The 11257-nt window shown below is 35.8% G+C and overlaps 2 protein-coding genes and 1 non-coding gene across 9 annotated transcripts; 1 reads left to right on the plus strand and 2 right to left on the minus strand.

The window, feature by feature from the left end:
* Nucleotides 1-150: 150 nt before the first annotated feature.
* On the plus strand, nucleotides 151-6509 carry su(sable) (suppressor of sable RNA-binding protein). 5 transcript variants are annotated; one of them, XM_074100029.1, is made up of 2 exons: nucleotides 151-319; nucleotides 2280-6509. In XM_074100029.1, the coding sequence occupies exon 2, from the start codon at nucleotides 2293-2295 to the stop codon at nucleotides 5806-5808; it is 3516 nt and encodes a 1171-aa protein (XP_073956130.1). In that variant the 5' UTR covers nucleotides 151-319; nucleotides 2280-2292; the 3' UTR covers nucleotides 5809-6509. The 5 variants fall into 5 exon arrangements, with proteins under 5 accessions (XP_073956130.1, XP_073956131.1, XP_073956129.1 ...); XM_074100030.1 differs by lacking the exon at nucleotides 151-319 and adding an exon at nucleotides 400-605; XM_074100028.1 differs by lacking the exon at nucleotides 151-319 and adding an exon at nucleotides 931-1299.
* A 466-nt stretch (nucleotides 6510-6975) lies between these two features.
* LOC141437039 (intraflagellar transport protein 22 homolog) lies at nucleotides 6976-9004 on the minus strand. Of its 3 annotated transcripts, none has more exons than XM_074100226.1 (5): nucleotides 8824-9004; nucleotides 8278-8453; nucleotides 7957-8008; nucleotides 7806-7884; nucleotides 6976-7206 (listed from the first exon to the last, which is right to left on the minus strand). In XM_074100226.1, the coding sequence occupies exons 1-5, from the start codon at nucleotides 8866-8868 to the stop codon at nucleotides 7094-7096; spliced, it is 465 nt and encodes a 154-aa protein (XP_073956327.1). In that variant the 5' UTR covers nucleotides 8869-9004; the 3' UTR covers nucleotides 6976-7093. The 3 variants fall into 3 exon arrangements, with proteins under 3 accessions (XP_073956327.1, XP_073956325.1, XP_073956326.1); XM_074100225.1 differs by adding an exon at nucleotides 7278-7350 and having other exon boundaries at nucleotides 7140-7206; nucleotides 7806-8008; nucleotides 8824-9003; XM_074100224.1 differs by having other exon boundaries at nucleotides 6979-7206; nucleotides 7806-8008; nucleotides 8824-9003.
* Nucleotides 9005-10101: 1097 nt separating this feature from the next.
* TRNAQ-CUG (transfer RNA glutamine (anticodon CUG)) lies at nucleotides 10102-10173 on the minus strand. The gene has a single exon. It is a non-coding gene; the product is annotated as a tRNA-Gln (tRNA).
* Between the last annotated feature and the right edge of the window lie 1084 nt (nucleotides 10174-11257).

Consider the following 11257-nt stretch of genomic DNA (forward strand, 5'->3'; position numbering starts at 1 on the left):
TAATTGTGTTTGTATAATAAATGTGCCGTAAAATAATAAAACCATTAAAATCCGGTCAAAAGCAATTTCGATTCTGGTAGTGGCAAAATTGACAAGCTGACCGGTAGTTGAGCGCCACAACTGCGCCACAAGCGCCACAACTGGAAACGTGGTAAAAACTGGAACTAAATATTAGGCACACCGCTTTCTTTGTACGCTGCAGTCGCCGTCCGAAATCATAATTGCGTACTCGATTGTTACGTCTTTATGCAGCAATGCTATGAAATAATTCCATTTTACATGGCGTATAGTAGTCGCACATAGTGAATCGTTCATTAATGTAAGATTGGTAACACTTACTAATATTATTTACTTCTATAAGCCATTATGGAAACGTGTCCCCAATATTATAAAAAGTGCTTTTGCAGCTAAAGATTTTGCCATACACACGTGATACATTCCACCTTTTACACACGAATTGTTATTACTGTGATTAATGGTAAACGTTTATAAAGTTAAAATAAAATTCTTAATTTATTGTTTCGTATTGCCATCATCAGCCAAAATGGCGGATGTAGGCAGCCATTTAACTTCGTATTATTGCATAACCAATGTCAATGATTTAGGTTTGTAAAATGTTATTTTTTTATTTATGTGCATGAAAGTTATTAAATTTATCTGCAATTCCTCATTTACTATTCACAAGTTTTGAACGTAATGTAATAAGCCTATCTATAAATCTTATTTTGTATGCTTTGCGGTGACGGTTGTCGTTTGCATTTCCTTGTATAGACATACAAACATTCCTTAATCAAAACGTAATTCGTGTTACTTGTGTTTGTTAACAGAAATGCTAGATTACCTTGTTAATTACTAGTAATTTCGTTTTAATTGAGGTTATTATAAAATTAGGTGGTAGGTATAATCCGATCAAATTCGGATGATAGGTAAACTGGCCTGCTGAGTCAGACAAAATTAAATGCTATACGCCAGTAGAATGTCTCGTGGCTTAGTGTGAGTGAGCGTTATACGCTACGTGACCCCGAACACGGATACAACACATAGACATAATACGCTTTTCTAGAAGGCTGCGTCATTCATTCCATCGTGAGAGCGCAGCGCAAAGCAAGACATTGTGAAATGTGAACGGCCACCCACTGCCCGCTTTACCCAGCTCATCTACTAATTTACTTGAAAGTTGTGGCTATGGACAGTTGCAGTACTGACTTCTGCCATTCAATGTCATTTCCTACTGCGCAACAACTTATTTTGTGATTTTGGAAATTCATTTCCAATGTTAATTGTCTCGGCGAATATTAGGTATAGTATTTAGGAGGAGATAAAATTACTCCATCGCGTACTAAAACTGAAAAGTTCCAAATAACTACGTTCTATTTAGTCTACGTACACAAACTATTTAGTCCTATTATTGTCAGCCTATGTGGTACCTAATGAGGCCAATGCAATAGTGAAAACTTGTGAAAGTCTAAACATATTTATACTTATTTCTGTATATTCTATTTATGTATTTCAAAAATTCTTTCATTTGTATTGTAATTGCAGTGACGTTATGTCTATAAAAATAATCAATATCCTTTTTTCACACACATGCAGTACCTCTCTATTTAGTCGGGTAATGCAAAGAAACATGGCGGCGGGCGATGCCAATATTTATAATTTGATTCAATTACGTGTCTTTAGATAGATTTAAGTACTTACTAAGTAATTTCCAGTTGCAATATTTTTTACCAATTATCATTTAGCTAAATATTTTTAGCTCCAAGCATTTGTGGCCTTTTATAGAAATAGTTCATTGGAAATGAAATTGCCCTTTTGTACTTGATTCGCTCTTGCCTAAAATCATGTAAGGTGTTTTCGTCTTAAGGCCACTATTTTTTCTATTTTATTCCTATTTGGATATTGATTTTATTTAAGATTTTATGGATAACAATGAACGAATGATAACAATAAAACATTAAACTTGCCATTTCTAGAACTGCAGTTTCTCGAGGTCATTATGTTAATAGCGATCTTTAAATTTTAATTGCCTTTGTCCTCAAACCGAATTACCGTAATTACACAAAACTTTATTAAAGTAGGTGTATTTTCTATTAAAAAAAAATGGATTATTTTATTACAGGGTTATGCACCTAAGACTTGCCAAACAGTCGGACAAATGAACAAAGAAACTCCCTTTCACAGCGCCAATTAATTACATAATTAATGGCATTCTGTATTTAATTATTAATATCAGATTAAGCATTTTCTCGGTTCTCACGATTTTTTTTTTTAAATTTCAGTAACATCCTCACGATGACCGAGTCCATGGCGAATATAGATGATCTGGAAGATGGGGAGATAGAGAGTGATGGAGAAAATGCGAATGATGCTACAAATGACGTTAGCAAAGAAGGCCTCCAATTGGACGATGAAAAAATGACAGAAAAAAAAATAGAACAGCAAGAAGTATTTTTTCTTAAACAAGGTAAGAAAAAAAAATCTAAATCGCACAAAGGCGATCAGAAATTCAAAGACAAAAATAAGAAAAATCGAAAGTATGCAGCACAATTTCAAAATGTACCTGAAGGTGATTTTGCCGGAAGTGTTCAAAAAGCTATTAGAAAGGCTATGAACAAAAATGAAGAAGATGAAATGAATATGGAAGAAGAGGTTGAGGATAGGAGAAAACACAAAAAAAGAAAAAAGTATGAGGGTAAAGATGCTCCAGCTAAAAAACGCAAAAAACAAGAGTTTTCTGATGAAATGGACGAGAGCGAAATGATGTGTGTTCGCGGAGCCTCTCCTGTGCACAGAGGATCTCCCGTGGATGCTTATGCAGATGATGATAGAGATTCCTATGCATCTGATAGTAGTCATGAAGAATCTCGAGGGCATCAGCAACCTCAAAGAAGAAGGCAACAACAGAGAAACAAAAATAATAAAAATGATAGAAGAAGAGGCGCTCATCCTATGCAGGACCCTGATGGAGTATGTGTATACTTTATGCAAGGTAAATGTCACAAAGGTGATGATTGTATTTTTTCACATGACGCACTACCTCCTCGTAAAATGGAATTATGTAAATTTTATCTTATGGACTGTTGTGCGAAAAGAGACAAATGTTTATACATGCATGCTGATTTTCCTTGCAAATATTATCACACAGGTCTTCCATGTATTTACAAAGATGATTGTAAATTTGCACATGGTAAACCGTTGACTGAGAACCTTAAAAATATTCTTTTGAAACACATAGAATCCGCTCCAAAAGAAATACTAGGTGATTTCCCTAGATTAAATAGAGAGGGTGCTCTTAAAATGATGCAGACAACTCAGACAAAACTTATGCAACAGTATGCAGAAAATTTCGACAATCAAGAACGTAGTATTCCTTCGCTATTTGAACTAAATATACCGAATCCTCAAAATACATCTCTCGATTCTCAAATTCACCACGGCAATGAAAGGCAGAACAAGATTTCGCCCAAAGTTCGACAATCTAGGTGGCATAATGATAATTCTAATCAAAATTTCAATTTAAACATATCACCCAGCGGTAGTGTTCAAAATACTGGCACGAATGTGCTTAGTATCAAAAACTTGACAGGAGTTTTAACACCTAGGCAAATTTCAGATCTCACTAAAATGGGCATTGAGAATCTAGACCAGTTAGGACAATTAACGGTTCTTCAGTTAAATAGTATAGGAATATCAGCCAAACAAATAACTGAAATCCAACTGAATACAATGAGCATCCAGAAACTAGGACTCATCAACTCTAGCACTGAACAACAACCTCAGGCTTTTCTAGGTACTGTGTCTAGTAACAAAGATTTAGATTTAAGAGTCCCACCTATGGTTCCAACCATAAATAATCTACCTGTACCAGATCTACCTGGAAAAGATATTGACATGCGTTTACAGCCAACTGGGACAATAAATGACGAAAGTTCCACGAGTAAAACAGATATCAAACCCGATTTTAGACCTAATAAGGACATGATTGACATAGACCAATACACAAAAGATGCTCTAAAGTTTGCCACGAAAGACAAAGAGAATGTCGACGTTTCGAATGAAGCCTACGAAAATGAGAAAACTCGCCTAACCAACGAAAGTAAAGACGTTGATCATAGAGTTTTACCTTTTGCTGACGAAAGTTCAAGAAATGCCAAGCCTACTTTTGAAGAAACTTCAGCTCCAAGAGAGTGTGATGTAGACATTAGATTTCTTCCACCTGAACCATTATTCAAATATCCAGAGAAAAAACATCGCCGTTCCACTACTGATGATGAGGATAATAATTTATTAATTGATGAGAAATGGTATTCCAGTGACGAGGAAAAAGGACCGAAAAAGAAATCACCTGCATCATCACCTCGGATGTCGCTATCTCCTCAAGCTCCAGCGCCACGAGTTATAGAACCATCAGCTGTTTTAAGTAAACTTGGAGACCTGTCTAAGATTGATATTAGCGAAGACGTAACAAAGTTATTAAATACAATGCGAAATAATTTACAAGAAAATAAAACTGAAAGTGTTATTGAAGCAATTGGCTCTCCGAGATCTAGGGATCCACGGTCTCGCCGCTCCCCAGATAATAAATTAAATGATTTAAATAAGCCTAATAAGAAGCCGCAAAGAATATCGATCTATGAATGTGTCGATGGTGAGCCTACAGATGGGCGACGAAGGTCAGATGTTGACTTGCGACAAACTGATTTCAACCTGCCTACTTTTGGAGATACAGATTTGCGACAGGGAACTAGTGGAGACATCGACTTACGCTTAGGAATACCCTTTAAAGCAATACCCAATTATACTCCTGCGTCTGAAATAGACGGTTCAATTAATAGTCATCCTCATATGGTGTATAAACTAGTAACCATAGATATACCGAGACCAGATTATACAGATATTAGGAATAGTACAGCCAAGTCACAGGCGTTATTAGATCCAAGGCTAAGAAAAGTATTTCGTCTTTCTATTGATGAGTCTAATAGTGATAGTGAAAAATCTACAAAAGTTGCGCCTGCTGCGGTGGGGCCAAGGATAGATCCTCGTAGAAAACCAAAAGATACTGGCGAAAGTGGTGCTCTTGACCAAAAATTTAATACCCTCGACATACAAACCATTCTGCAGAATTCTAATTGGTACAAGGAAATGAGTTCTACTCAAAAAATATTTGTCAATCAGCACTTAGCGCCAATAACACAAATGATAAAACAATACCAACAAGATAAAACTAGTGGTAAGCAGTTTGATGTTTCTGTCGTACAGAACAACAGTATATTATGTGGCATTTTTACGAATTTGGGCGTATCTTTAGGAGAAAATGGTGAGTTTTCTTATTTACCTAAACCAAAAGATGCTTTACTTAAAACTCCACTAAATTATAATCAAAGTTCGAATCCATTTAATATGAATAGTAATATACCTGGAACCGGGATGGACCCTAATAATCTAAATTTAATGAATATACCACCAATGAATATAGCAGGCGGAATGAATCCCATGAACGTAGGTCATCTGCAAAATTACAATCAACCTTTTTCTGATCCTCGTGGGGGACCTGGTCCTGCCCCGGGTCTATTAGGTATAGCGCCCAATATACCTCACAATTTTAACAATAACTTTGGGAATATGGGTTTTAATGGGCCAGGTCCAGGAAATGACTATAATAATTATGATGGTGAACAGAACTACCAGAGGTTCCCAAACAGAGGTGGCCATCGCGGCCGTGGGAACGAGCGTTGGAACCGCGGCGGGCCGGGCCGAGGCCATCGCGATCGGAAGAACTTCAACGATCGTGGTAGTTGGAAACATTAACGAAATAGATGTTTTCAACAGTCGAGAAACAATGGCAATTAAATTATTTATAGCAAATAAGTAACCCACCCTTCCGCTAATAGCAATTGTGATTACGGTAATTATACTGACAGACTTAATGTACAGTTTATTTTTATATTTTTATGATCGCAAACTTAGATAATTCTGTCTGAAGTTGTTTTAAGGACGTGTAAATATTTTATTACTCATAGAGTAGTTCGATAACTAGAAAGCAGTAATATCATTGTTGTAAATTATGTCTTAATATTAGGGTTTCTTTATGTAGCAAGTACTCATTGCATAAGAGCCAAATTTTTTAAGACTGAAATCTAAGATATCGGTGAGTTTATTCTATTCTGATAAAAACCCAAGATAGTCTAATCATGATTATAATTGATCAACGTTTTTCTTACGATCTTGTTAAACATGTTAGATGTATTATCATTTGTATCTATCAGTGACTATTATTATTTCTTGTAGTAATATAGATAATGCCATTTCTAGTGTCTAGGACTAGGTACTATTAACAGATTATAGACGGAAGATTATCAATACGACTAAAACAAGCAATAATAAATCAACTGTTTCACATATGAACTGCTATATCCTAGCCTAGGTAGAAATTTGGCTAATTTTGTAAATTATTTAGTGTAGTGATGGGAAAGAAAGCCTACTCAAAATAAATTGTTTATATTTCAGAATGTGTTACTTTTGTTACCTCGAAAATTTAATTATAGTTGGCGCACGTGAATTATGATGCCGTGAAATAACTACACGCTGCTTTTCTTCCAGTATTTATATTTTATATGACAATGAGTGGATGATTTTCAGCGGATACAAATTATGCTGCCGTGGTCTGCATGGAGTTTGGCTGCTATGTTCTAATTGCAAACGGAATCTACCTACAGCCAAATGAAATTGACTCGCTGATTTGTAAACTTGCCCGGTAACTACTTTTGTATGTAGGATAGGATATATATGAATTAATTACACCGTCTTTAATTAGTTGGGTAATTAATTTAATTTTACTTTTGCTGTTGGGTTAAGGTAACTAAACCCTACAGCGTAATTTTTAAAGACGAAATTAGAGTATATATGGGACTGAAAACATTGAACCATCAGCCAAATATGTCATATTCATGTCAAACAATGCCAATAGACGTGTCTGTCAACTTCAAAGTTCGACTTTAGCGACATATTCATTTGATATGAACTTTTTAGAAAATTGATAGACCACTTTTTTGGCTGATGGTACCACAAAATCTTTCAACACATTTCAGTTAGATTAGTTTATTGTTTGCAAAATAGAAACAACAAAATTAGAAAAGTCTATTTTCAAACGACTGCCTCCAGTTTTTAAGTTTATGATAACCTGGGACACCTTCGAGAAAGTTGGAGCTGAAAAAGAAAGATCAGGTAAACCACAAGATCTGTAACTGGATAGGTAAACTAAAATATCTATAACGTACTTGAGAAGATAACAACTGCATGATGGTCAATCAAAACTATTTTCAACCAAGGGAAAAAAGGAGGAGAGGCGAACTGAAAAAAGTAAAGTTTTGCAAGATAGCCGGGTTCTGTTTTATTGGCACGTTCATTGAGATCTTTGTCGCAAATAATCAAATTTTAGTTAGATAGTTATAAAGTAACTATCTAACTAAAATTTGATTTAGCGCGATACTTTTGCATAGACGGTGGCGCTGCCATCATGATCATATCAATTACTATTTCTCACTTGCTGTTGCCCGTAACTCCGGCTGTGAATAATTCATTTATCGCTATCCCGCGGGAACTATGAAATTTCCCGGGATAAAATATCCTATGTAAGAACATAAGTCTCAAAATATCTCCATCCACACCAAATTTCATCTATGTCCGTGCAGGGGTTAAGCGTGAAGAAACAGATAAGTAAGTTATTTTCGCAAAGGTATATAAATTAGTATTAGTATGGACGTATGGCCGTTGGAGCTTTTTCCTATCGAATTTAGGTAACTTACAAAGGTTCAATGACTCTAAGTCATCTTGCTCATCCGTGCAGTTGTAAAACAGGACGCACTGTTTGGAGGACAGTTTAGGCTGCGAAACGAAGTAGTTATAAAGTAATTCCATTTCACGGTTAGCTGCGTGAGCAGTGCCAGGTGAGCATACCAGAATGACTCCTTGCACTCCAACTCGAAGTGCTGGCCAGCAAGATTCAAATCTGGTGACAATGAAGTTACATTCGTAAGCTAGACTAGAACAGTAATTAGTCTCGCAAAGCGCCAGTAGGTGGCGCCATGGGTTCATTATTATGATGACCAAAGTTTGCATTCCTAGAGATTGTTTATTTTCGTATGCTTTATCCAAAAAAGTTAAACACAAGGTGAAATAAACCTTATTCAAGTTTATCGCAAAATTATTTAATGATAAGAAAGAACTTATCAGAATCAGTTCAATATGTAATATGTAGATACTTATCTATGTACTTACCTGTGATCTCCACTGCAGTCCCATAGTTCTATATCATTGTTATAAATTTTGTCATTAACGTTTATATTCGATAGTTCAAACTCGACAATTCGCACACCCTGCGTAGCCTTAGGTGCTCCGGCTTCTTCAATATTTGTCGATTCTGATATGAAGTTTGCGATTAATGATTTGCCACTCTGAAATAAGCTTTCATTCAGTAGGAAATAGTTAGCTAAATTGCTAATAATATAAGTTTGTGGTAATAAAATAATTGTGCTTTAGTTGACTTAATAGACGATGTTCTGTGCAGTGTAGTAATATCAAGAAAAAGTGGCACCTCTTGGAAAACAAACACTAGCATGAATAGGGAATATTGCTGTTTTTTTTTCTCCCATCAGAATGCAGCACCAGCAAGCACAAAACCGTAAACAGTTTTTGAGTATCTTAAATGCCACAATATCGTATTATTTTAATTAAAATTTTGGAAATATACCTCTATCGTTACTATCGATGTAAGATATCATGTTATTTTGTTACTAATAAATTATATGTGCTTTAGGTACTTACAGCCGAAGGTCCAATTAACAAGATCTTAAGCTTATTGAGATGCATCGTAGAATGATTCTCTTTAATAACACTGAACTGTAAATGAAAGGAGAACCCGCGGCATCTTACAAATTGACGAGAGGGTGACTATGATACCTGATACCTAAAAGATATCTACTTGTTTGTTGTTGTTACTCATTTCCTAGCAACACAATATTTTTGTCGCTTCGGTCCAAATCGTGCACTGAATCTACAAAAAATAAGTTTCATTAATAAAATCAACCAAAAACTACAAGTTCCTTTGCTGAATGTACTTTTTTGTTGATTGTTTTCTTGCATTATCATCCAAACTACAATCCGTCCGTACCTACTTACAGCACAGGTAAATTAGGACTTAACCGTCGTACGGTTTGGCGACCATTGTTGGCAAGTGATTTTTAGACTGTTCTATGTTTTCAAGAAAAACCCTTTATATCTCGCAAAATATTGATCCCATAAGTATGGGTATGGTCTCATTCGATTCAGCGTAAAAAAAACATAGAAAATGACACCTCACTCGCCTAGTTTGTAAAATTTGCATTTTTTAAGTGTTGCCCCCTGCCCATACACCCTGGGAGGGGGTAGGACGTCTAAATTTTGATAGGACTCAGTAGATCCTCATTTCTAGTGCCAAGATTCAAGTTCAATTGATCACTAAAATCTATTCACATTTTATTAAAATGACAATAGATTTAAAGTATTATAGCACAGTAATATTACATTGTGTCTTAAGGGCGGTAAATAAGGAATTACGAACGAGAGTCTATTAGAAGCCAGAAGTCGAAGACTGAGGGCTTTAATGAGTCGATGTTCGTAATTCTAGTACTGCCCGTGCGACATACAATGTTTTTCATCACATTTGCGAGTAGAATTGTATATTTGTAAAAGCAAAACCAATATTCTTTAAAAAATTGCCGATACCGCTGACTGCGCTCTTGGCAGCACCTCTCACCCCCCCGCAGCATGTGCCTGACGTGCGCGCGCCGCGCTCCTGCAGGCGCTGCAGCACACCATGCAGTAACAAACTCATTTACCGACCTTGGGCTTCATGACAAGAAAATCAGTACGGGCAATGACTCATTTACCGACCACGGTTTCATGACAAGCACATTAAGGTCGAGGGTTTTATTTGGGGGGTTGCAACCAAGGTAGCCTGCATGTTACGACCCTGTTTACGAGCAAGTGTGATTAAAAGAAACAAATTTAGCGTAGGTGCTTAAAAAGGTCAAAAAAATATATCAAAATAAAATACAAAAAGACAGGTTCCACCGAGATTTGAACTCGGATCGCTGGATTCAGAGTCCAGAGTGCTAACCATTACACCATGGAACCGACGTGAACTCTGACGAATTTATCAATTAGGTACTTAGTTTATAGTCAAGTTTTATATGGTTATTTTTTCTTAAATTCTTGTATTTGTGAATTAATACAGATTTTATTTTATTCTAAACTTTGATTTTTACTTTTGCAAATTATTACTCGTGTATGCGTTTTTGAGTTGTGGTTTCAAGATTTTCCGACCACTTCCTAGTAGGTACTGTGTTGGTGTGTGGTATTGTGTTGAAATTTACCATGCCAACTCGTAATAGATATAAGTTCAGTGACATAAATACAACACAAATACAACATAGTGAAATTCTGGTGTCAGGCCGGGATCGTCTGCGCAGGACGGAACTTCAGCATCGACTTGAAACTTACTTGGTACGAATAGGTATGTAGTTTGGATGATACCTAATGCAAGTAATATAAATAAATAACACAAGTACCTAAGTAGGTAATTCAATAAAAAGTGGGGTTAGAAAAAATTGTAAATTATTACCGTGGCCTGGAAGTAGGTTGGCTGGGTATTAGAATTAACTAATACGAAGCCAGTACCTAATTGCTATTCCAGCCGAGATTATATTATAGGTAGGTAGATATGTAATATACTATAAAGTATTTCAGATCAGTTATCGACCCACATCTTTTAATAAGTAATAGGTAGTGCCACCCTTTGGTGCCACCCACCCATAGATATCCAACCTGTTTGGTGCCACCAGAGGTCACGCACACAGGAACATGTCATGTAATGACAGCGGGATTTTGACATTCTCTCATTCATTTCAATCATTCTTCTTTTATGCAATCAGTTCTTCATGATTAGATTAGATAAGATTAGATTTATTTATTACCTAATGAAAAAATACATTATAAATACATGTCAGGTAATTATAAGAAATTCACAAAAGGATCGTCAATGTGTGTGTAGCACTATCTATATTTACATATACGTACCTAATAATACTTTTATGCGACTTCATATAATCTAACCAACAAAAAGTTAGAAAACCCCGACTTTGTCACTTCAAAATTCAATATGTCAAAAACGGCTAAACCGATTTTGATGAAATATGTCTAACAACCATTTTTTAAAATT

This window comes from Choristoneura fumiferana, chromosome 17 (genome assembly GCF_025370935.1).
Source record: "Choristoneura fumiferana chromosome 17, NRCan_CFum_1, whole genome shotgun sequence".
NCBI classification, from domain to species: domain Eukaryota; kingdom Metazoa; phylum Arthropoda; class Insecta; order Lepidoptera; family Tortricidae; genus Choristoneura; species Choristoneura fumiferana.

Excerpts from the sequence above, each read along its gene's own strand:
- LOC141437039 (XM_074100224.1), bottom strand. The coding sequence starts at position 8,868 with ATGCATCTCAATAAGCTTAAGATCTTGTTAATTGGACCTTCGGCT. Across the intron at positions 8,454-8,823 it reads TGTTAATTGGACCTTCGGCT|AGTGGCAAATCATTAATCGC; the intron begins GTAAGTACCTAA and ends AGCTTATTTCAG. Across the intron at positions 7,207-7,805 it reads CTTAGAGTCATTGAACCTTT|CTCCAACTTTCTCGAAGGTG; the intron begins GTAAGTTACCTA and ends TTTCTTTTTCAG.